Source organism: Pristis pectinata, chromosome 8 (genome assembly GCF_009764475.1).
Source record: "Pristis pectinata isolate sPriPec2 chromosome 8, sPriPec2.1.pri, whole genome shotgun sequence".
Classification (NCBI taxonomy): Eukaryota; Metazoa; Chordata; class Chondrichthyes; order Rhinopristiformes; family Pristidae; genus Pristis; species Pristis pectinata.
The window spans coordinates 83,956,038-83,983,605 of NC_067412.1; the positions used below are offsets into that span (position 1 = coordinate 83,956,038).

The window sequence follows — 27,568 nt, forward strand, 5'->3', positions numbered from 1 at the left end:
GCTGGGTCCCACAAGCTTCCTCACTTCAAGGGGCCATTCAACACGTGCCTTTATCCATCTCACAAAAGCCTTCAACTCTGCCAACTTCAACAGATTTATGGAGATTCCTTGTCAAATGTGGATGTCTTCAAATATTTGTCATTACTGCACAATGACATACAAACTATGATGCCAACCACTGGGTTCTTCACAAATCCAATCCCAGTGCATACTGGGACCAAGCAAGGCTGTGACATCATACCGGCCATCTTATCAATCTTCCTCACCACAATACCTCAGCCTACCTTCAACAACTTCCTCGCAGCAGTGGGATTAATCTACAGGATGAGCGAGGAAGTGTTCAACATTTATCGCTTCCATTCCAGAATCAAGATCACTCCAATCTCAGTCATTGGCGCAAGCAACATTTATGTCCATGCACACACAGAGGCTGAGCAATGAGTCATCATTGATTCCTTCACTGAAGTCTAGAATAGAATGGGCCTGACATTAATGAACTGGAAGATAAAGGCCCTCTACAAACCTAACCAACACAATACTCTTCCCTGACAAACAAGATCCACAATATGACGGTGGTCAATGTGAATCACTTTCAATATCTTGTGAACTACCTCTCAGTGATGACATTCACAACCATCTTCAGTGTGCCAGCATAACTTTTAGCCAGATGAGAAATAATGAGCAAAGATCTGGCAACAAGATTATGTTCTATGAAGAAGCAGTGATCCTGCTCTCCTGTACACTTCAGAGACAATTGACAATGTACAGTAAGACACCTCAAAGAACTCTTGTGAAGAAGTATCACCAATGCTGTCTCCACAAAATTCTCCAAAGCCACTGGTAGATCAGTATCCACTCCTGGGTTGACTTCTTCAGCAGAGGCTTTACCTCCTCAACCAGCTTCAGTGGCCAAGCCACATCATAGAACATTAAAGCACAGTACAGGCCCTTCGGCCCATGATGTTGTGCTGACCTTTGAAACTAAGATCAATCTAACCATTCCCTCCGACATACCCCTCCATTTTTCTATCATCTATGTGCCTATCTAAGAGTCTCTTAAATGTCCCTAATGTATCTGTCTCTACCAATACCCCTGGCAGTGCATTCCACACACCCACCACTGTGTGTATAAAAACTTACCTCTTGTATCCCCCCTGTACTTTCCAACAATCACCTTGAAATTACATCCCCTCATATTAGCCATTTCTGCCCTGGGAAAATATCTCTGCCTCTTATCATCTTGTACACATCTATCAGGTCACCTCTCATCCTCCTTCGCTCCAAAGAGAAGAGCCCTAGCTCACTCAACCTATCCTCATAAGACATGCTCTCCAATCCAGGCAGCATCCTGGTAAATATCCTCTGCACCCTTTCTAAAGCTTCCACATTCTTCCTATAGTGAGGTGGCCAGGCCTGAATACAATATTCTAAATGTGGTCTAACCAGAGTTTTATAGAGCTGCAACATTACCTCGCGGCTCTTGAACTCAGTCCCCCAACTAATGAAGGCCAACATGCCATACACCTTCTTAACAACCCTATCAACTTGCGCAGCAACTTTGACGGATCTATGGACGTAGACCTCAAGATCCCTCTGTTCCTCCACACTGCTCAGAATCCTGCCATTAACTCTGTATTCTGCCTTCAAAATCACTTCACTCCTTTCTGGGTTGAACTCTATCTGCTACTTCTCAGCCCAGCTTTACATTCTATCAAATGTCCCATTCTAACTCTCGACAACCTTCTACACTATCCACAACACCACCAACCTTTGTACCATCAGCAAACTTACTAACCCACCCTTCCACTTCCTCATTCAAGTCATTTATAAAAATCGTCTGCTGCCCAACACCAGAATCTACATGTCAAGAGATCTCCAGGAGGAGGGAGAAGAGACTTCGATGACATGTTCAAAGCTTTTTTGAAAAAATTCAACATATTCACTGATTTACGGGACCTCTGGCTTCTGACTACTGAACCACGCCAGAAACAGACATGCTGATTCTCTGTAATGGGAGTACATGGATACCATGCAAAGGCAGCAGGAAGAGCAGACAAAGACAAGTCACCCAATAAAGTACTTCTAATCCTACCCATGGCAGAGCTTGTTCCCTCTTCAAAGCCCACAGAAATGAAGAGAAAGCAAGTCATCCTTGACCCTGGGGACCACACAAAAAGATTTAACAGACTCTACAGAGTCTATCAGGACCTTTTATCTGGATTGCAGTCTGGATAAATGTCTTGACCCAAAATATCGATTGTCCATTTCTCTCCATTGATACTGCATGACCTGCTGAATTCTTCCAGTCTTTTGGTGTGTTACTCCAGATACCAGCAACTATAGTCTCTTGTATCTACAGAGTCTATGACTTAAAGAGCAAAATTCCTCTTTTTAACAGCAAACCATTTTCAAAAGTACCATGTTTTAAAACCATGTGTTCCTATCATTTTATTAGTAGGGATACCTAGCCTGAACTGAACTGAAAAAAAAATTGAGGCTATGCTTTAGATATATTTACAATCCCTTAAATCCTGGAAAGCTTATGTAGTTATTGTCTTCACAAAAGTGTTCAGGAAACCAAGCATTTCCTGTTGAAACAGACAAAACTGGCTTTGTCACTCTTTATTAGAATGAAATCACAATAATACTCTGCCATATTTTGGCACAGTTTCCTTGTTCGTGTTATCTGTTGATGGACAAGCAAAATTATTTGGTACAAACTTTTCTTATGGCAATTGTTCTTTTTGATGCTTGAAGAAAATGCTCAGGAACAGACAAGGTCATCTGACCTGATAAACCATTTCCTTGTGGTAGCTCAATCCAAGCTGCCCAACTTTGCACATCCTCTCAACCTTATTGACCAGGATTCTGTGGTCAGAAGCAAAAAAAAACAGGTCCAATCATTCATTACCTTTGGGGCTTGTTTAATGGTTGTTAGAATGTTATTTGGTGTGAGGCTCTGTACGGACAGAGGATTCTCCTTAACAAACTATGCTGTAGAAACCTGAGTCACATGGAGACTGAACCAACATATGCCCCTTACAGTAATTATTTCATACACAAAGAGGAAAATAAAGTGAAGGAAAGGTGAGATAAAAGAAAAAAATATTGAAAAGAATTCACTTTTGTAGTTTTAAATCTCTAGCATTTACTCAAATCTGAAGGAATGAGATACAGCACACAAAAAATAATTTTCCCTTCTAAAGAGGTAGTTTGGATGTGATTAGGACATAACATGCCATTGTAAAATCACCTCCAGCAGAATGGACAAGCCCCAAACTTCTCTGTTAAAGTTCAGTCGATACTGTCATGTAAGTGCAGCATCTACACAGTACAAAGTTTCACGTCTTTAGTTTCAAATCTTTCAGAATATGTCCTTACATTGAAGCTTTTGGAAAAACAGGAAGATCAGACAACAACTTCATTACTTCCACATTTAACCATGCCTGCATGATCACTGGAAGTTGTTACGTTATTTAAGATTTATGAATAGCGACACAAATAACTCCAGTGTTACTCTTACTGCAAAATCCTGGCCAATGCCCCAAGGCCGTTTACACTGTCTACGTGACATGTTTTTCATTGGTGATTTATTCTACATTTCACTGTGTTAATAGATTTAGCTTGAAATTTTGTATGTTGTGTTCCTGCTACTTCACTGTTTCAATTCTAAGCATGATTATAACCATAAAAAATGTAGTGATATATAGCATAGCTCATTTCATCAATAAACATGCATGCAACCTTGTTCTAGGTATTTGTACTCCCACTACCTACTAGGGTTGATTTTGGAAGATGCAAGTCCATATTCCACTTTTCTGCAACCTTACACTGTCTTAATGTTAACCATAGTCTGGACATTGCAGTCATCAGCAAATCTCGCACCTACAAAACTCTGTACTTGCTGAATGGGGATCTCCTCCTACCATCTTGCTGGACAAAGCCAGCTCCAACCTCAATGATGAGGCCTTGCACAGCTACAGGAGCTCTCAGGTGTAAATCATATCACAATGGAGAGGCCAGAGTGAGCTGAGAACCCTAAAGTGCTGAAAAAGCTTTAACGATCCAAAAAAACGGCAGATGCTTGAAATCTGAAATAAAACAAAATATGCTGGAAACATTCAACAGGTCAGGCAGCAACTGTGGAACGAAAGAGCATTAACATTTCAGGTCAAAGACCCCTCATCAGACCTTTCACTCACTCAGTTTCTGACTCGGAATCATTCTGAATCTATGAAAAATATTCAAAATTATCTTTAATTATTAATTAAAAATACAATTAAAATGTAAATCTCAAACATTTAATTAAACTAAAGAAAACATCATACATACAGTATGTTGATATTTCACAACCATTCTTTTCCGTACAAGTCAATGGAGTGCTGGGATATTCCAGCAGATTCCCTAGTATGTAATAGAGAAATGATGTGCCTCACACACTAATGCTATATTCCACCAGCAGTCCAAAGCTTGACCACAGTTGCAGACAATCAGACAGACAGCTGCAAGTGACTTTGGAGATTGTGTCCTCATGTGTGAATCTCAAATTTGGTGATACCTCAGTGTAATTCCAAGCAACTTCCTGCAATATCCAGGCCAATGTCATCATTTTATGTTATGCAAGTACCTATTGCTCCAGAAGGTTCTATTTGTGCATCTGTCTTAAATGCACTCATTCTCACTTTTTTCCCAGAAATATTAGCTTTCCTAAGATTTGCAAAGGAAATTTATCCTCCAATTTCTTTTGGCTGTTTTTTGACACTTGTAGCAGAATCCTGTGGAACGATAGAAATGCATAAACAGATTATAGAATGTGGTTCTCAGGGAATACGTGGCTTTCAAAGCTTGTGTTTCAGCATCAGTTAACAGTAAAAGCTGTTGCTGAGTATTAGAGGAATGAATTGAAGAATTGGGAAACAGTTAAACATTGATACTCTTTTCTATTTGCACGAAAAAGCATTTACAGCACGCTTGTGTCTTCCTACATTTAAAAGCCTGGGCATAAATGTAGAACCTTTGGAGCCATAGGGGAAGAAATAAAGCATCATATCCTGGGGTATTTCCACTGGCTGCAGTGCACGTCTGGAATTGATCAAGAGGTTGCGGAAGTACCAACCTGTCAACTTCAGAATTAAAGGCTTTATTTTAAAAAAGTGGGACCACAGGTTCTAAGTTGACAGTAACCCCACCTCAGATCAATTACAGTATATAAGCTGGGAAGTCTTCCTTTGTGGGTTACTGGGAAATAGCAGTTTGAATTTCCCAGCACAGACATCTTCAACTGAGTTGAAATCTCACAAACCACTGAAGAGTAATCAGGAGCGAGAAATCTTACTCATTTTTCTCTTCCTTCACCCTGCAATTGCAACATTGAAAGCGAACACTGCAGCAGTGGAACCCCTATTCCATAACAGACCGCAGACTGAAACTTGATATCTTTGCCTCAGGACTACTGCCTAGCATGTTTCCCTACATTATAGTACCCGATTGTGAACAGAGGAGTTGCAGTGACATGATCAACAGAGATTTGCTTCTAAACTGTAATAAGCAAAAAGACTTGACTTCATATGTATGGTTTCATTAGTAACCTTACACAACTCTTTTCAACTCAGACCCACTCATCTAGGTAACTACGACAACTTCTGTTTATCCAACACCAGCCACAAGTTTCAAAGGATACAAGCTAACTGCAGCAATTCCAGCAGGTGCCTCACCACCACCTTTTCAAAGGCAACTGAGGGTGTAAACCTAATGCTGGTCTTGTCCAGTTATGCACATACCCCAAAGAATCAATAAAAACTGTCCACAGTGTCTATTGCCCTGCTGGTTACCTTCCCTCATCTCTCTATAGTACTCTAAAATAGAACACTTTACATTATTAATTCATTGGTTCTGAAAATTAGATTAGTTGCTTTATTGAATAACTATTTGTGACAGTTTTATCCCCTAATCCAGAGTTGGGAATACTGAATCTTTTTTGAATTTCCAATGTTCGCTGATGAATTTTGAACATTCCTTTGCCTGCAAGTCCCTGTGGAGACAAGAACCATGCAGGAGGACAGGAACACATGGCACCCCCACATCGGTTGAAGTGCTGATTCAGATCCCTCCTCTACAACATACACAATGCCAGTCCCCAATCCATTCTTCTTTTCCACAGACCTCACCCCATCCCACTACTTTGTGCCTATTCCTGGATTCCCACTAATATCTCTCTTGCTTAGACTCCACTATTAGCCTGTGTAAGAAAGTTGCCTAATTTGCAACTAATGCCTTGCACCACTGGATCAAGTGGCTAAGATTAAGACTACATCCTATAAATTGTACTCCAGCAGTCAGAGTAAACAAAATCAGTGTGCTCAGCTGTATCTTTCTACAAGTATGGATGCAGTTTCCAAGTAGTTCAAATAATGGGAAAATTTACTTACAAAAATAGGTTGTCTCAGTGAGCAGAGGATTGTTCCGCCAATGTTGTTTGGGGGGGGGGGGGGGGGGGGAATAAAAAGGATACAACTGTTACCATAACTAAAGAACAAACTAAGTCAGATGCTAACAATTACTTCACAGCACGAGGAACCTGGAGGTACAATGAAATGATTTATGAAGAGTGTGAACAGCATCATGTGGTACATACATCAGCATAGATTTAAAAGACAATATCTCTTTCATTTGATGATAGCAGCCACTTTAAGAACCTTGAGCAATTGTTGCACATGTCCCAAGTAATATTCTATCTTAGTCTTAAAGTGTTTGTTCTTTTGCATTTTAAGACATCTTTTAATTTTAAGGAAGAGTGCATTACCTTCAGTGAGTAATATGTTGGCTTTATTCTGATGGAGAAATATTCAGTCCTTTTATGGACCACTAGTCTTGGAACTGTGGATATGAGCTAGCAGCCCATTTATAATGTTGGTTAACCATTGGAGACAGTTCAAAGCATCACCAATTGTGAATACCAATGACTGGTAATGAATAACCCATCATCTTTTTAAGGCAATCTTTTCCATTAGATGGTGTGGTTGAGGTTACAACTCACAATATGGACCCATGTCCTTTCCTGTGTGGCATTAAAATTATACCACAGATTTCCCCACAAAATACTGCATAGTCAGAATATTACTCTAAGCACCCAGATAATAAGTTAAAGACCAATCCCCAATGAAGTTAAAAAGGTAAATTTTAAACCAGTGCTAAGCCTTTAGCAAAAGTACACTGAATCAAAATATAGATAAATCAATTGACTGTCAAGAAACTTTAGCCAACATAACCTTCAGAATGAATCTGCAGAGAAAAGAGGTTATTTGGTTCACCTCACCTGTGTTGACTCTTCTAAACAAAAATTCTTTTGAAAATTAGTAATGAACTTTTTTCCACCACCTGTTTAGGCAGCATAACAGTTCTCCTTATTCCCTGCTATTCTACTGGAAATTACCTTAAATCAGTGTCCCTTGGTTACCAACACTCCTGTGGTATATTTTCCTGTTCTCACTCAATCCACATACCGATATGCATCCTTTCCCACATGGAATTTCACCTGCCTTGTTCCTTGCCCATTTAACGAATCTAGGCTGTGCTGAAATTTGTTGGGAAGATGGTAACTGCTTCATATGTGTCACCTGCAAACTTCAAATGACGTTACTTATTGTCAAGTCCAGGACATTCATACAAGGTACAAGTGCGGTGGTCCTAGTGTCTGCCCATGGAGGACAACACTGCAAACTTCACTACATCTAATAAGCAACTGTTCACCATTACTCTCTACTTTCTCTCAGTCAATTCTCTTATTCATGCTGCCACTGCCCCTTTAATACCACAGAGTTTAGATAATAAATCAAGCATGTGACCACTTTTATTGTCCATAACTAATATTAATGGATTATTTCAGCGTGAACTCAGGATGCACATTTTTCACTTAAAGGGAGGAAGAAATCCTGAACACTTCCCATAACCTGCAGAGAGTAATTGTAGTTTCTAAGACTAATAATGCCATGTTTTTGTCACGTGGGGGAATAGGGACTAAAGGCACTGAACGGTATTTAAGCTGGCACTCAGCAATGATCCAATTGGTTGGCTGAGGAGGCACAATTGGCAGAATGATCTGTTCCTGTGTCTATGTACAGGATGGACACAAGCTCTACATCTCTTAGTTCTTCGAGCCACAGGGAACACAGAGGCAATTAGTAGAGATTGCAGTATATTACAGTAGGTAGAGGATATGAAAGAGAGAAAGGATGGAAATCAGAGAGAATTCATGTTTGAGTCATGGTGACTCCCAGCAGTTTGTTACTATAATAGCAACCTATCGTATCAGCACACCCACTAAACCACAAAAACACCGAGGAAAAGGGGAAAAAATATGTTCATGAAAAGAAAGTTTTAAAAAGATTCAGATCCAACAAAATGGCAGAAGGGTTCTTCAATGCCCACAAGTGCACTTTGTAGATAACACAGTATTTATTCATATACTTTTTCTTGTTAGACTGAACAGAGAGACAAATATGGAGGTAAGGACATGTTATAGAATTGTAGACCCCGCCAGCAATTTAGGTAACACAAACTGAAACCTTAAACACATGCATTCTTTTTATTCTGCTTTTAATGCTTTGTTTTATATTTTCCCATTAGAGCACTTGCTTCTCGCTAACCAATGCCTTTATAGCCATTGAGATTTTTTTTCTTCACTCTTTATTGTGGCAATTTTTATTTGGTGGAATATCAAAACTAATTGGAAGCAGTTACTACCTGGAAAAGTAGCAGGTCTGTCAGAACCTCAGAAAATACACTTTCTGGTAGTGAACCTTCAATTATGAGCTTGTCTTTTTTATTTCACAAGTTCTTTTGAGTATTTACAACATTTTCTCTTTTGGCTTTTTGAACAGTAGCTTGTAGTTTGAATGTTAGCTTAGCTTAGAATTTTATATAGATATATAACATTGCCAACATCCTGTAAGCTTATTTGCCCTCAATTTTTGCTCCCTGTTGAAAACTTCAAGGTTGTTTCAAAGGCTGTGGTAATTCTTGTGAACGTTCTTTAAATGTGGAAACCCAAGTAGGGTTTACTGACTATTCAACTTTTTCATTGGTAAGTGAAAATTACACCTTGCCCACCTCTTGCTGATACCCATTCACTTCCTGCCAGCATTCACAGGGTGGGATCATGGTTTTTTCTCCTCGCTTTTGTCATCAATACCAAGCTCTCAATATACTATCTCAACTGCCTCGGCAATCAAGATCAGTCGCCTGCACAGACTGAAGATGGAACCAGGACCTCTCTGATTCACTTGACCTAATGCTGCATCTGATTTGTGAGCTTTGTTGCTAATCTGGTACGAAATTGTTACAGGAATACTTTTGAAGTTCTGTAAGACACTGTAGTATAATAAAATGTCTTGATAGTTCCTGTAGAATACAGTGGATAGATCTAACTGACAGGATCAAACTGGGTTCGGTGCTGCTCTCTAAGATTTTCCTTGTATTTCTGAACAGTTTTACAATGATGGAGTCAAGCTCAACATTGCACACTGTCAGATTAGATGCTCAGCAGCATTGTATTAGTTCTTTACAAAAAATACAAAAGTTAATTTCTTTATATATGATTAACATTGCATTTATGTTAAAAAAAATACATTGCAGAGCAAGAAAGATAAATTGTTTTTAAGAGAATCAGACAGGTTTAATGTACCGAACTTCTGCTTCCATTTCAACTCTATTACTGTCAGCTCTTTAATTGAAATAAAGAGAATGGAAAATTAAATAAATGTGTCAGTCATAAATTACAGCAAGTTTTAGAATGCACTTGTTAGAAAACCAATATTATCAAACATACCATTTCATCTAGCAATTCACTAATTGCACAAGACTTCTTGCATCAATTTCAGGTGAATAAAATTATGGAAACAAATCCTATCAGTACCTTTTTGCCAAGCATAAGGTAGAGAACTTGGAGGAACACCAAAGAGAATGATGGATTTTAAGATTAAAGCATAAATATTTTTAATGTAACGAGGGAAAGAACAAAGTCTAAATAAATAGAGCAGGTAAGTAACGGCAGAGGGCTGAATGCTCTATCCCTTCCTCAGTATTAGGGAAACAGAACTTCTATATGCAACATATTACATTACTACTGATGCATGGATTTCAAATTCCACATTGTCAGACTATTATGCCTATTCCTGCTGATCAAAGTCCTATAAAACATTCTGCACTAATTTTCACAATTGAGACAAGTGAAACTTAATGACACAAATCAGATTTTCTTTCTGTGGTAGTGAATGACAAAACAGTGTTATGACAATACATAGAACAAGGACCTATTTTCTATAGCTGAAAATTCAGAGGTCATAGATTTAAATTAAACTGGTTAAGGGATTAGACGGAGACACAAGAGACTGCAGATTCTTGAATCTGGTGCAACAACAATCTGCTGAAGGAACTTGAAGATGGGGCTTGAGAAAAGAAATTCACTTACTGAACTTTGGGCATCTGGAACTTATTGCTTGAAACAGTGGTGGAAGCAGAAATCCCCATCATAACTAAGAAGTACTTAGAAGAGCTACAGACAAAGTTGGGATATGAAACTAACAGAGTCCATTTTAAACTGATATGGACAAAATGGGCCAAATGATGTCCTTCATGTTTGAAAGCCTTTGATTCCATAGACATCCATTAGGGATTTTCATCTGCAATTTACCGTGTCTACAGTGGTAGAGGGGATGAAATGGAATGAAGATGGTGCTCCAGCAGAGGCCAGCTAGATTATATAGTCTACCTTACCATCACACAATTCTTGAAAATGTTAAGGTAGAAAGAAAGGGTTGTGCTAAGTATCAGACATCCTCAACAGGATTAATGGTGACTTCTAAAATGATCTGTTATGTCACCTCTGGTCTGTAGGTTGACAATTAGTAAATCTTGTGCACATCAATTAGAATGTGGACATCGCTGACAATGCCAGTCTCAGAAAGGCCAGACTAGGTAAGAATGGCCCCCTAGGGATAGATGTGGAAGTAAGAGGGAAAGTTTGTTGAGATTATTTTGCTTGGAAAATGCAACGGAAGTGGATCAAATGTAATTGATTGTGATATAATGGAATGAACATGAGCAATGATGAGGAAGGAAGTGTAATATTGAGTAAGTGGACCAGCAGGTAGCATTCTAAACCACTGATCCTGAGATAAAGTCTGAATCTCACCATAGCTGCTGAGAAATTTAAATTCAGCTCATTAAATAAATTGCATTTGAAAAAAAAGCTAATTGCAGTAATAGTAATCATAAAACTACCAGATCAGTGTGGGTGAAAAAAAGAGATGGCATTGAATTAACAACCAAATCTTTAATGTCCTTGTGTTCCACTGCATTTCACTCTATTACGATTTTATGACAATATTTGAAAGGTAATGGCAACACTGTTTTGGGTGTCTCATTGCTATCCAAGTAGGAAACCATTTATTCTAACAAAGATCACAAGAGAAAAATTCATGCCAAATGTCAAGATTCTAATCATTTTTTTTAAAAAAAGAGATACTTAGAAAAAGGCTTGTGGTCATTAGACACTAGCAATACAAATTTGTAAACAATGCCAAACTCATGGCTGTAACTGGATGATTTTAGCAAAATTATTAAAATATTTATACATTGAGCCCATGGAAAATCATGAACACATATCATTGAGGACAATACTAAACTCGCATAAAAGAGTTTAGGCCAGCATCAATCAGCCATGATCATATTGAATGGTGGGGCAGGCTTGAGGAGCCGGGTGGTCTATTCCTGCTCCTGTTTTCTTGTGCTATCATTCATAATTTTTACGGTCTGCATAAACAAGGGTTAATTTCATTTAAGTAACAAACTATGGATGTTTCTTCTGCTCATATTTTCTATATACTAAAGTTTATTGCCTAAAAGTTGGTGCATCAACACTAAGACACAAATTCACATTAATATATGATCGAGATTGCAGATTAATGAAGGGAACACCACCAAGGATCTAATGGTAGAGTGGTAGATTGAATTAATACCCCAGGTAAATCCTCAGAAGGTATGCAATATCTTCATCAGCTAGAAATAAATTAATTCTGGGATGCTGATGTGGGAGTGTTATGCCATATTGAATTATTTTATTTATGCTTTTTCCAGCTTTTCAATAATTTCTTTCTATGTAGATTGCTCATAGTTCACTTCCAATAATGGGTGGTAGGAGAAGCTACAAGCAGCTAGAAAAATTATTTCTATCATTACTTTATGCCCCAGGAACACTTCTTCCTTTCAAATTAGCAATGAAGTAAAAACAAACTGAGCCAAACTGTAATATAGTACTACAAATTTAAGGACTTCTAGAAACTCTTACAGCTCTTGGTAATATTGCATGAAAGTGCAACAATACAATGTGACACAAAGCATTACAAGCCAGCCACAGTAAATTCAGTCAGATTTCTACTTATTCCACTGTAACCATGCTAGTGTGCTCACTTTTCTGTCTTGCCCTCGCAGAATGGATCACATGAATATGAAAAAGAAACAGGTGATTAGATGTGACAACCCCAGAATAGAAAAGACTTATGTCATTCACCTTGGTTCTTAGTCAGACAATGAAGAATAGCTAGTTGGGCAAGAGAATCTTTCGAGATGGCAGTTGAGGGGAGTGGGGTGGAATGGAGAAAGGAAAAAAAAATACACCACTGGCAGTTAAATAACCCAGACAATTATCACTTCCATCAACCAAGGAAACAAGATAATTAAAAGATGGTAAAATCAAAGCCAGTGTCAAATTGTAAGAAATCATTTCCTCAGTTTGTTCAGGTAAACTTATCAGACTCAAATTAATTGGTTGCACTCAAAGGTGATGAAATTTATATCAATTATGTTGGTACTGTACATCAAGTACAGAATAAATAACTGATTACATCTCATTGAATACTGGCTGTGGAGACATTTCTCAATTCCATTAATTTCACCAAACTCAAGACATGCTCTGTTTCACTCTCCATAGATGTTGCCCGACTTCCTGAGCATTTCCAACAGTTTCTGTTGGAATGATAAATGAGTATGGTGCCATCAATCAATTTGTTGTGAAAACTCACCGATTTAAATACTGTTGGTTTTGTAGCCTTTCAAACCACTAATGTTGGATATGCATTTCATCTTGCTAGACAAAAACTCACAAATTTAGACACAATTTTTTCTTCTGAAAATGTTTTAAGTTTTGGGGTTTGTGCTCTTTAACCCTATTTTGAATGGCAAGATCATGTTATATGCTACTTCCATATATATATTTTATGAGAACAGGCGAGTGATAAATTAAAAATTAATCATGTAAGACAGTAGGAAAGTAGCATTGGTGTGCTTTCTGTCAAAACTTTTGTTTGATCTGCTAATTACTATTCCATTTTCGTAGACCAGAGTAGATGCAAACTTTATCAGAACTAACATTTGTTGTTATTACAAGATATTATTCCTAATGAACCTATGCTACTACTGCATGCTTGTTCTGATTTTCTTTTCATTGATTTTAATTTTGAATGGTAGGTGCAGAGATACAGTAGGCTCAAGGTTACATTTGCAGTTATAACACAACCTCATTAAATAAAATCTACCCTATTGCTCGTTACTTCGTGAATGGGTAGGTGAATCAATTGCACAAAGTACATTGTCTTTAACACATGTTGCACTTAAATAGGAATTGCTTTCCTGCTCTCCTTCCATTCCCACAATGTTTGTGAAAGACAACTGGGCCTAGTTTATTGGTAAAGATCTCATACTACTCCATGGAATGTACAAGAGGAAACCAATGTCTATGAAACTAACACTACCGAGGTCAATAGAAATTTAATCTGAGCTCCAAAGCTATTAAACACATTGTTTGTGTTCACTGAATTTATATCATGCTAGTTAGTTCCATATCCGTACATATCTGCAGCATCATTTAGTATCTCTGGATGTACAAGCAAAGCTGCAGTGAATCATTTTTCACTCAGATCTCTCATGAAGTAAAGCAATGACAGTACACTAAAAGTTATTAAATACATTTTAGCAGACTAACAGCACCAAACTTTGAATATAGTCTTCAATCATTTCATTTTTAACTATGTGCAGGATATGAGTGTTGTTGGTAAAGTGAGCATTTATAGCTCATCCCAAATTGCCCTGAACCAAATGGCCTTTCAAAGCCATTGCAGAAGGCACTGGAGAGTCAACCATATTGGTGGGTCTGGTGTCACATACTGAAGTCCAGATTGGGTAAGAGGCACAGATTTCCTTCCCTAAACATACCCAAGTCAACAAATGGATTTTTTTTTACAAACCTACAGTTTAACAGTCACTATTGTGAATACTTTCTAATTGAATTTAAATTCTCCAGCCAGGATTGTTGGAGGGGAATGATGCTGTTGAACTCACACCTTTGGATATTAACCACTGTGCTACTATAGCCTATACTGAGCAGGTTAGTAATGACCCTCTGGCAACTATGCTTAACTAATGACTTCATTAATTTGCAGTTAGTTAGATTTATACCAAAAATATCACCCAGTTTGAGGTACTTACAATAATGATTTTGCATGGTGCTTCAGGGTAAAAGCTCTATTACGTGAATTACTGCAAATACAACTCTTTTAAATAGATGTTTATATACGTAACTTTTATTCAATGAACAGTGGTTTATATAGCAGCTTATTGAATTAGAGGCTCAGCCAAATCAAAGAGTAAATCTCTTTTGCATTAAACTCTATTGTAAAATCCAGTACTTTACAACAATATCTGAGGTCAAGAACACAACAGGAACAAGACAGCTAAAGATTTAAAAACACAAAATACTCCAGGCTTTGGAAATCCAAAATAACAATAGAAAATACTGGGAATATTCCACTGGTCAAAATGGATGAAAGATTATTGACCTGAAAAGTTAATATCCTCTACACACGTTGCCTGACAAGACAAAGATTAATCTTACATTTAGACATGCCCCTGCATATTACCCAACATCTTCTTGTCACCTGTTGTATAAACTCATCATTTACAGTGAAGCATGTTTTTTTAATAGTAAAAAGATTAGAATTCAGTGAGGATGTGCTATGAGATTGACAAAGTTTGGCATTAGTGTTTAGTTTGCATTTAGAGATGGAGAAAAAAAACAAAGAGACAGAGAGAACAATAGAAATAGGTTCTGTATCTATATTATTCTACAAATAGAAATAATAGAATAGCAGCACCATAACTCTGACTCAGTATTCAAATTCCAAATACAAACAGCATTAGGTCCGATTTCCAATGACTTCTGAACACTGCTGTAAAATTCCTCTCAGCCATGCAAACCTGTTCATAAAGGAACAAAAACAAGAGTGGAGTAAAAAGGAAGAACAGCTGAATGTGTTCATTGCTCTTCTCTTCCCACTCCATCAACCTACTTCATGCCAACAGAAGGAAATAACAGAACTCTGCAAACCTAGCTCACTACCCACTCTAGTGAAAGAAGCACAGAAACAAAATAGTAGGAAATCTAAAAGAGCAGTTAGCAAAAAGGACATTTCATATAAAAAGGTGAAACCAGTGCAGTTCAATGAAAAACTATTATAGAGAATTATTGAAAAGCAAAAGCACATTTAAAAATGTAATCACTGAGCTCAGACTACACTGAATACTTTTCCAACTAGAAAAGGGATTGAACACTTTTAGCAGTGCAAATATTAAGCAGAATTTTGTGTGTGTAGAATGAGTAGAAAATGTAATAGACAGGAAAGCTATGGTAAAAGGGTTCACAAAGCCAACATTTGACATGGGCTGGGCTTCTACTTATTATCTAATCACAGTGACATTAGCTCTCCTATTATTTCCACTGGTGAATTCACAACCAGCACGTGAGCAATGAAGACTAACAAAGTGCCCTCAGACACAAGACTGCAGATGTGAAATCTGGAGCAAAACACTGCTGGGGGACCTCAGTGCGTCAAGTGGCATATGTGGAAGCAAAGGGTTAGTCGTCCTGAAAGTGCCCCGTTTGACGCCCAATTCATGCTACATTAAATCTTATCTGGAGCAAGGATAATGTTGTGAACATTCACCTAAACTCCAAAACATAAAAATAAACACATCTTCTGAAGTATCATCCAGTCTCTCATGACACATTCAAATGCCATGGAGAAACAGGATCGGGCTTAGCTATGAAACCAGTATCCCTATCCTTCTCACAAAATAACCTGTCAATATTAAGAGGTCAATGAACTCAGGAATGGAGTACAGAAAATATAAGAGATGGAAGATCTGTAAACTCTCATTTGCCTTTTTCGCCAGACACTTCACCTTGCTGTTTCCTTTTTGGCCACAAGAACTGCAAGAACCTCAATCATGTGCCACACTTTATAGGGAATGCAGTGTTATTTCTCTTCTTGATTTTTTTTCTTGTGGGGGAATAGGGGATTTAGCCGAGTGATAATTGAAAATTTCACTACACAAGAGCAAATCACTGTTATGTTGACAAAGAGGTCCAGCTCTGCAAAACAAGCCTAAACTGGCAACCTTACAGGTAGTTCAGCATAGACATAGCAAGCTGCCAAAGGTAACCACTACTCCTTTCAATATAAATGCACCTCAATCAGTTGACAATTTCTGTTATTATTAGCTTATACCAGGATTGGGGTGGCCGGAAGAATGTAGTGTCATGTGAAGAGTAATAAATGTTGGGTGGAAAAGTGTTTGACAACAGAGCTGTGCAATTTCCCAAGCTTTATACTGTAATGATTCGGCAATACTTCAGACTCTATTGTGGCAAGACAATATTAAAAAAGGGTCTTAAGACTTTCTGATGGCTTCAGTCATAAACCTGAAGATGCATTCTGTTTCAAATTATTTTTGTCATGGGCAAGTTGAGCAATCCGTTTGAGTATTCTGTACAGATGTTAATCATAAAGGACCAACGAATATACAAAACACAAAATTGTAATGGGAGAACACAAATAATCTTTATGTTTTCAGCCACTTTTCCACAATTTTTTTTCCAATAAAATGACATAGTTCAACTTTGGTCAACAATTTATACAGTGACGCATACCAGTGTGGTTAATCTTAGAGACAACAAGATAACCAATGCCCGTTATCAAGAGGGTGGGAGTGCAATTTAACACACCCTAACTGAATCTCAATACAATGTAATCATGGACACGTTATTTATTAGAAAGAATCTAATAAAACGCACAATTGCATTTCCACAAGCAGATTTCATTTAACAAACTCAGACCACCTTTTCTCTACTTTATTTCAAGGCAAGAGATAGTATTTTGAAACCATTATACCACTCAATGTAGGTCAAGATTAGTATTTCAACCAACCCATCTACCAGGAATTTCTTTTAAGTGGAGAAGACATACTTCTTTACAGATTACAATTCAACATAAGATATAAAAAGGGTCATTATAGTGTCCCTACACTAAATACCCTAAAAATGGTTCACTGTGGACATGTAAATACCTTTTTTCCTAAATTTTACATCACATCCAAAAAAGTACAATTTCTGAAATGATCAAGTGAAACTCAACTGCTTTCATCTAAGGATAGGAGTTTTAACAATTAGTGATTGTGGTACAGCAGTTTATAAACCCGCAGCATCAGGTCCATTCAGTTTGCATAAACAGCTTTAAATTTTTATTTTAAAAAATGAAATTTAATGCATGTCATCTTGGCAAACCTTCAGGTTACCAATTGAATACTGTACAGATGTTTACCATTTTAAAACATTGTTTACACTGATCTAGCTCAATGAAACAGCTTTTTTGATATATAATACAGAAAAACACACAAGAGACAGTATCCCCTTTTTTGATCCCCTTTCCTCCTGGGTTCCTTCAAATACTGAATTTCTTCACAGGTCAGCTGACCGGCCTGGTAGCACATTGATACAGCAAGTATTCCTGCTCAACAAAAATCAAACCAGAGGCAAACAGTTCAATCTATTAGCTACCAGCAAAAGTTGCAATTCTTTTATTTTTGAAAGAGTATTACTTCAAATACTAATCTGCTATTTGCATTCTTAAAGAGAGGATTTGGCTGGACAGTCTTACAGGTCAAGTGATGAAAGCATTATTGCACAGGTTAATGTTTCTCACTGTACGAGCAACATGGATGATACAAGGGAATGACAGTACTATTTCAGCAGAAAATAAAAACTGGAGTTAGAAATTACATCAAACTAAAAAATTGTCCACATAAAACTTCTTCTCACCCCCCAACTTCAAATATATTGCAAAGTCCACTGTGCTAGTAAATTATGGTATTAACTATAAACGTTCACAGCCTTTTTTTTGTTTATAATTAAAAATACACAAAATAGAATCAAATATTTTTATAGATTCAGACATCAGCTAACATTTCGACAAGGGGTATAGGAAAGGACAATTTGTTATACTGAAGTTCCACTCATCCTCTCCAGCAAAAGTTTCCTCAGAAAATATTTATTAATTCCTTAAATTGAGCTAAGACCTAGCAGGCTGTTCTACAAAATGTCCTCAAGAGAAACACACGCCTCTTACTGGCAGTAGATGCTTCACCTTTCAAATCACTTACAAAAGAATGTTTAAAAACTACTACTCTTGCACTCTGGATAGAAATCTCCTTGCCCATTCCTCCTCCCATCTTTCTCAGGGAGACAGTTGAAAATAAACTTTTAATGTAAAAGCTGAATGCAAGGATATTCCAGATATGGGTTAGTATGACACATGACTGTGGAAGCATATACTTTGCACCACCATTTGCCTTCAAATTTTCCTTATACTTATGAGCAGTGCAGCAACTGAGAACAAATTTCCAATATTATTTAATCTCAGTAACAGACTTAGAATCACCCTACTCTTCCCCTATTGTGCTCCTCTTTTTCTAAAAATAAAATGGTAGCAATAAGTGGAATGTTCTTGAAGGCAGGCTACTTTATAGCATCTAAGATCCCACTTTGCTGGACCATTTTCTTTAGCAATGCTAAAATCCCAAGAACTGCAATTAAATGAAGGACTCTCCCACTGCATCAGTATGTATACTGCTAACCGCGTCAACTTTTCCCATTTAGAGCAAGTACGAAGCTGCTTGCTTATTGACTGCAAGAGCTTTAGGTTCAAAGCAATTTTTTTTTGGTCTCTAGAGAATGTTATGTACACCCGATTGTCAGCAAGTGCACTCAAGCTAAAAGGGATACTGTCTCCAAACAATGGTGATAGTCTAACCATCTCTGCTCTCACAAACAGGCCACATGACTCTGCAAGTACGTGTGTAGTAATTTTTTTCCGCAGCACCAAGTAGGCCAGCCTATAATGACCCATTGTTTTTCTAAAAAAAAAGTAACAGAACTTTGTACAACATCTACTACACATCATCCTTCAACGTCATCATCTTCTAGTGAATCCTTCGAATAGTCATCATAGATTTCTTTCACAGCCATGATTCGGTTCAGCATGCTCTCCAACATACTCCGATCCATGGGAATAACTGAGTACCACAGGGGGCTCTCTGCCACACAGGAGCGCTCTGGCTGCAAGTAGAAAACGTCATTCCTGTTCTTCATACTCTCAGGGCTACAGAAACACAAAAAGGAAAAAAAGATTACATACAAAACAGTTTTAATTTCTGTTGTTCCTGTCTCCTACAGATTTGCACTCTGCAGACAAATACATGCCAAGTTCTTTCTCCAAGTTTTGTAGAAGCTAAGAATACCTTGCGTGTAACTCCTCTTCCTTTTCTTCTGACACAACTGGGAAATTGATTCCCAAGAGTGGTATCAAACCATACAAAATCATAGCTGAAGGTTTGATTCCTGAGTTTTTCTGTCAGACAGCCAGTACTTTCATTGGTCACTGAGTGAAATTTGCATGCAATCAAGCAGCTAAATATAGTGACACCACTCTCACCAACCAGAATGAAGTTGATTGGATCACTCATCCATCAATCATGCTAAAAGAATGCACTGCTGTTAAATGACTGGAATGTGGTTTATGAGTTATATGCAATTATCTTCCCATTAAAATGCATCTAATTAAAATGCAGCTATTGGAGAACTTCTGGTGGATTTTGTCACAAGATCTATCTGCTATAGTTCATAGGAACCAAATTTTAAATAGATTCAGCAAATAGGCTTTTGATTTGCTTTTTAAATAAATTCTTCTCTGTAAAGTACACTTTGCCTGAAGTTCTGCTCTCCCCCAACTCAAAGGCAGATAGATTGATCTTAACAGATTCTCCAGACTTCTGGCAGTAATGTCTGTTGACTTGCATGGTATGAGAAACAGTGATGTATTAAAATGGAATGGAGCCTTAACAATAAAGACTAGCACGTTCAGAGGAGACATTGTTGCCAGAGATTTTGTGACAGAAGAAAGGATGTGCATTCTGTCATCAGCTGCTTGTAACTTTACAAACAGCAGTACCAGATGGAAATGTTTGCCAGAGACTTGTTCATTAGACATGGTAACATATTCTCATGTTTTAGCAGTCAAATTAAAAACTGATCAATTCTATTTGTTGACAATAACTGACCACAAGGTTTAGCTGCCTACCAGTACCAAGTGCATGATGCTACTTTATTGCTACAAGTTATCCAAAGTAGGAAATTCTATACAACCAAATCCATGTCAAAATCCTTTACAAAAAGGTCAGACCTTATTCTTATCAACAATGGGTACCCAAAATGAAAATTATTCCATTCACAGTGCTTATATTCTTCAACCTGGTCACAGAAATGTACCCCACATAAAGGTAGCAATTTTAAAATCAAGGAAAAGAACTAGATACATTACCATTTCGAGAGGTAGAACTCATAAAATTTCACAGGGCATCTTAATGGATTCATTCGGTTTTCTCTCTGCTCAAAAACAGCAACTTCCTCCTCGCGTTTCCTCTTTCCTACAGTGCTGCCTGTGAACAGAACAGGAGAATAAAACTGAGTCATTATCAACAGAACAAATGGTTTTCATAAAATTCTAATTCAGTCTTTTCTGATCAAACTGTATTTACATCTTAGTGCCTCGTGTCATTTGAGTAATCCACCCATAACCGAGAACAGCTTAACAATCTGCTTTTGGCCTTAGTGCCGGAGGATGTTAGGATCCATATTATTTATATAAATTCAATAAAAAAAAAATCCCCAATTCATTTTGTACATTCACGTCAGGGCATCAACTCATGGACATGCAGACCAGTTCAGATAGTGCCTACTGTCTACTATGATTAACAGGCTTTCATTTCTTTAACACCTTTGGCAGTCTTTAAGAACATGCTAAAATGTTGTACAGCCAATGAAACTTCTGAAAAAGAATCACTGATGTAGAAAACCAAGAAGTTTATATTTGAGTTCAGCAAACTCCCACAAAGAAGTGTTTTAATAACACTTACTATTAATATTGGCCAGGATGCACTGGACTACTCCCATGTTCCTTTAGCAAAATAGTTCAAAAGGATATGTAACATCCACCTCAAGAGGACATATAAAGGTTTGATCTAGTGTCTCACTCAAAAACAAGTACACCTAACAGTGTAGCAGTTCCTCAGTCTGTACTGGATAGGGGTAGAGAAGAGGGGGAAGGGTCAGGGAAGGCTGTGTTCACACTAGATTTTACCATGCCGTTTGCTGTGGGAGTCAAATCCACAATCTTATAACTCAGAGACACAGCTGACACTGATGTGCTATTCTTTTGTGAGGACTGTTCAGATGAGCCTAATCCTGTACTCAGCAGATGCACATTCTCTAGACACTGCTGGTGCATAGAGTCAGGTCATTTCATTCCCATTCTGAGCCAAGGGCAAGGCAACAACTAAACCGTGGCAGATATTTTCAGCAGGCCATTGAACTATGGAATGGGTATTAAGCAAAGCACGTGACCACAGAAGGTCTACAGCCAATTCCGATCTTTGTACTTTATAGATAACTACATAGGTTACTGCTAGGTTAAGAGTTGTAATTCCTTTTTACTTTCCTTCCTGACCCAAGAAAGCCAATTATGAGGAAGCTGAGATCAGCAAACTTAGCACAGTCAGCAAGCAAAATGAGGAGTCTGTGTTATATTTTACTTCAGTTAATATAATTACCATGTAGACCTTTGCACTGGGGTATGAAGCGTCATAAATCCAAAGTGGAATATATTGCAAATGAGAGGATCATTACCATAGACTGCAGGTCTCCTACACAGACATGATGTCCATTTCACTGAGGAAAGATTTCAGTCTTAAAGGACACTCAGGATATAAATAGAAAAGCAGATTTAAAAATAGGGGGATGAAAATGGGGGATGGGAGAGGATTAAGAGATCAGTTTAGCCTGACAGTGAAGCAAACTTAGCAGTACTTCAGGGAAGAGAAAAATTAAGTTGGTGGGGGGTGGAGGAGAAGAATAATGATTACATTACTTCAGGTTATCTCAAGGATCATGAACAGAAATGAATTTAGTTATTATTCTGGTTGGAAGCGGTCAAGAAATGACAAATGCTGGTTTAGTCCTGCCACACTTATCCACAGTATGTGGCAAACAACCAGAGTCGGTTCAATGATTTTCTCCCAAAGATTTTTTGACTCCTATGGATTCATAGGAATACGGACACATGTTCTGGTCATCACTCTAAATATCTGAGCAAAGGCAACTTCTGTCAGTTTCTATTCAATTTCAAGCTCTGGAAAAAGCAAACCCAAGCCCATCATCAACTATAATAAGCAGTCGGCATATAGCCGGCAGATAGACACGCTACTCTCTTCAGTTTACATGTCTTTAACTTTACTCCTCCAACAAATTATCCCCTACTTCTTCCAGATATGGAAGACTTACCTTGATCTCTTCCTTTTTTGTAGTGAGCTGGCATGTAATAGCGAATGCTGACCACTTTTGTGGTCCCTCTTGGTGTTGTGCATTTCCTGGACTGCCGAACAACACTGGTGAACGACAGCCGCATGTGTTCTTCCACACACTTCAACCCAAAGTACTTTGTGTTGAAGAACATGAGTGTGTTTAGTAGAACAAAGGGTGAGTATACTCCCAGTTGCTTACATTCCCAGAGGTGCTCTTCTTCCACCCGGGAGAATATTAAACCTAACAGAAAACAATGTCACAATGTTAATGAGCATATTCATCAAATCCCCACTTGCACTGTAGGATATTCTGAGAATATAGTAGTATTTGTGGCAATGGTCCCAAAACACACTGGCATTGTGGCCAAGGGAGGTGGGTAATTGAAGAAAAAGGGCTTCATGTGAGTCAGGCTGGGATCCGAGTACCAGTAATTCAAATAACAAGGGGCTCTCTTCCCAACCAGAAAAAGGGCTCCTCTTATTCCACCCCACTAGCTGCCACATTCAATGGATCATCCTGCAAAATTTGTCACCTTCAATGGGATTTCACTCCCAGATATATCTTGCCCTCTCCTCCCACTTGGATCTTTTTAAAAAAAAACAAGCTCCGCTTGTTTATTTTTTCTATCAAAGTAAGGGAAAAGGTTGGTATAAATTGCTGCCAATCACGGTCCACATTTTCACAAGTTTGGACATGTACACCCAGCAGGAAATGATGCAAGGAGGGTGGGAAATATAACTCACAGTCGGTTGATCGCAGTCTTACACTGGGAAAAGTTGAGGAACATGTGTATTAAGTACTTCATGATCCAGTACAAAAAGGGAAATGTGAATGGAAAACTACAATTAAGAAATACTATAAGACCCAGAAACAAAGCAGACACACTATTCACATGATCATTACAAACAACATTCCAAACACCAAAAATTTTTGAAGAACGGAAGTTACTGGAAATACATAGATCAGGCAGCATCAGAAACTAGACAGGTTAATGGTCTCGGCTAGACCTTCTGTTTTAACTAGTTTAAATTAAGACCTTGAAGATACATTTGTTCATCAGTTGCTGACTATAAAGTGTTTGGTCAACAACAGTTCTTAATAAAAGGCAGTAAATCTGCAGAACTTACCATTTGGAAGCAAACTTGGTTGCCAACCTTGTAACATTTTATTCAATTCTTGGACAAAGGTAAGGTAATAAAGGTCAGTGAATATGTTCACCATTCGGTTATTTTCAAGCAAAAACTATAATAAAACAGATAGGAAAGGGAAAATTGTTACATCTTGCAGTTACTAAACACTGTTTAAACTGTTCATACAAAAAAAATTAAGTACTTTTAGCCACAGGTAGTCCAATTGAAACTTTCCTAATTTGAAAAGTTATTGTTTTAAATACACGCTGCAATCACTTTCAATTTAGCTCAAATCATTTTTTTTGGAAACATTCACATTAAATGTCAGTAAATAGATAGGCAGTGAAGTTTGGTGAGACACCACACAATTAATTCTCCATTGGAGAGGTTCTATAATTCAGGAGAAGCATTAAGTGAACAACAGATGATTCAGCAGAAACTAGGGATAGTGAAAGGGAAATGGTCATCACCAGCCACCAGAGAATATGATGATAAAGAAAGTGCAATAAATTACATCCTTTTTACTTTTTAAAAAGAAATCCAATGTGTATTGATGTGACTGGATTTTGACAACACAAATACTTCCCATTCGATTTGCGGGAAAAAGCCTGCAATTTTCCTTTGCGGTCCTGACTTAACAAGCAGTAGGACATTTACTGAACTATTCTCGTAAGGCATATGAATTTGAAAGATGACACTCTAGCTATGCCTAATCAAACATTTTTGGATATGTAAGCTCTCCTATCCAAATTGTCCATGTTTAGATAATAACATCCACAGGTAGACAAAAGACAACACTTAGATTAGTTTTCCAGTTAGCTTTTCCAAATACACAAGATGCAACTGACCAAAATGGAAACAGATGCCTTCAATCTAACAGAGTTAGGTAAACAGAACCTGGTAACTTCTAGTTCATACAACTCAGTACTGTATTACACAGTGCACTGACCAGTGAAGCAATACTGTGGTAGTAAACTGTGTTACTGGATTCAATAGGGACAGGGGTGGAAAGTATGTAGTTTTTGCCGCAAAAGTGAATGTGGGAAGAATGATCAGCTTGGGGTCAAGTCAGATGCCGACAGTGGAAACAGCCCTATTCTGCATTAGTCTTGGGTACAATAAAGTCAAAGATAAGAGCTTCAGCTGTACTAGTTTAACTGTAGGAGTTGCACTTAAGCTTAGACACAACTGGTCAAGCAGTCTGATAGTAAATATAGCAAAACCCAAGATAGTAAACCCAACTGGAAACATTGTTCCAATACAAGAAAAACTTGACTATCAAGACTGAAATCTACCAGATCTGTGATTTTCTGCAACACAAAGCCTCATCATCTGTGCATGTGTCAAGAAATTAGAGTTGAATTGTATTTATTTGGTCCCCCTCCCCCCACAAAAATTTGCTCTTATGAAATTTATATTCCATGTCGCCGATTTTTTGGTTGCGATTTAGGAATTCCATAGGGGCAAATTTCCATTACTCGTACTGCTGTAATGCAGTGGTTGCCTGCAGTAAACTTTTTAATTGTGTATCATATACAAAGCTCTGTTTTCAAACTACCACAATATTTCAATACCAGTTAATAGTCATTCATACAGACAACAGTATTGTTGCTGCAACATCTATTCACCTGTCAAATAGATTCAAAATCTATTATGCTCAATTCATAACTCAGAGTGAAAGCTGTTCGAATTAAAAGCTGTTAGTTTCTGAGCCATAGCTACATCCAATTAGGTTTATACCAGTGAATGGATGAATAGCCATTGATAGCAAACAGCTTTCTTAGGTTCTTGCACCATCTAGTGGAAGAGCACCCACAGAGGTAGAACTAAATCCAAGGAAGATTCAAACAAATCTGTATCGAACCCATGATAAATTGACAAACACTTCTCATTAAAATAAACTAAATAAATGACAAATTAATTTCTTTTCTCCAAATACTTAGGAAAAAGAGGGGTACCAGATGAGCTAGGGACTTTGATCAGAAAAGTGCTCCACCACCAAGCTATACTCCCAAATTTTAAATTAGTCCTCACTGCTTCTATACTCTAAAGTCACATTACAAAGCTCCCTCTTGTTTACCTATCAAGCAATTAGGAACCAAATGGATGCTTGTGCTTTACAATAAATAAGATCCATCAGGACTGATTAGCAACTAGCAATTGAAGAGTTTTGTTCAGGTCAAAAGATGTATAATAAGATTGACAGCCATTTCCCAGACTATGAGTACCTTATATCTGTGTTACAATCACACCTCTTAATCTTATTTACGGCATTAAAAAAAAAGCATCATCTATTTTAATTGCCTTCTTTAATTGCATTTTTTTAAAACATTGAAGCAAAAACTTTCAAAACTATTTTTGGTAATCAGCAGGATACATCTTTAGTAGATATATCCATAACAATAAAAGATTTCTTTTCCAAAGCATTCCCAGATCATTAAATACTTCAAGGCATTGAACAAAGTACTAATAAAAATCCCAAAATTTGGCATCTAAGCCAAAAGGTAGATTTTAAGGACCAGCTTAAAAGGTGATGTCATGTCTGAGAGTGGGAACTTCAGAGCTTATGGTGTTGGCATCTAAAGCTACCGCCATCAGTATTGGAGCAATTAAAATGCAAAAGATCAAAATGCAGGGTGGCAAAATACACTAGTCAGTCAGGTTTCTTTTCAGAGGGGTTGGGTGATAGAGGCCACGAAGGGACAAGGCTTTTAAAACTGAGGCAACATCTGAGCAGGAGCCAATGCAATACAAATAAAAGCTGATGGACAAATAAGAGCTGAAGAGGAATTTAAATTAGCACAATTTTATGTGGGGTAGTAGATGGGAGGCTGGCCACTAAGTAACTGGAATAGGTTAGAGGAAATAATATCATGAGTTGACCTTGGTGGGCAGTCAGGCAATGTTATAGATGTGGAAAAAGTAGGGGACCATGCTAGCAGAAGATGCAGAATGCTGGAAGGATATTACAGCCACTAAACTACACATTCCCTTTTGGAACCTGATCTCAGCTTTTAAAAGCACATATTGTAACAACTGTCATGAACCAGCAACAAAAGAAACACACCGAGTCATGATTCGGTGTTAAAAACTATTTTATTAATCACTACTTATGATAATACGTAAAATAAAAGTAAAAAATGTTAGTATGTTAGAAATTCAAAAATGTTAAACCTTGAACATTAACCCCAAAAACTAAACTCATTGTGTGTGTGTGGCAAAGTCCCAAAGTCCAAGTTCCGGAATGGTTCTTGAAGTTCAGTTCCGCAAGCCATAAGGTGAAAGATGAGCAAAGGCTTCTTCAACAACCACTGTTGTCTGAAGATAAGACGTAGACGTAGAGAAACATAGAGAGAGTAATTACGAAGTCCAAATGTTCCACGATGGAACCCAAACAACACCTCAGCGTTTACTCAGCAGTGACTTCCTCACCCCGAAAAGCATCCGAATCGTGGTCATCCACACAAATACCTGTTTCCTTCTACAGGTCAGCAACAAAGTGAACTCCACCGGATTACTTCCAATTTCCATACATGGATTTCCGTGGCAGACAGTTATTGTTTCTCATCCATCGATAGAGAACACTAGCAGGCTGGTGTCTCTCTCCCTTCTTCTGACCTCTTCAACAACGTCA

The 27,568-nt window shown here is 37.8% G+C and overlaps 1 protein-coding gene across 1 annotated transcript in view; it reads right to left on the reverse strand.

Annotated features, from left to right (window-relative positions):
- Positions 1-14,639: 14,639 nt before the first annotated feature.
- The window catches only part of LOC127573420 (zinc finger MYM-type protein 3-like), a 102,228-nt gene continuing 89,299 nt past the window's right edge, over positions 14,640-27,568 (reverse strand). The window contains exons 23-26 of the mRNA XM_052021628.1: positions 23,932-24,046; positions 22,784-23,044; positions 20,766-20,883; positions 14,640-19,547 (exon numbers count right to left, since the gene is read on the reverse strand). Coding sequence (XP_051877588.1) covers positions 19,346-19,547; positions 20,766-20,883; positions 22,784-23,044; positions 23,932-24,046 — 696 coding nt within the window. The 3' untranslated portion in view covers positions 14,640-19,345. The remainder of the gene's footprint in view (positions 19,548-20,765; positions 20,884-22,783; positions 23,045-23,931; positions 24,047-27,568) is intronic.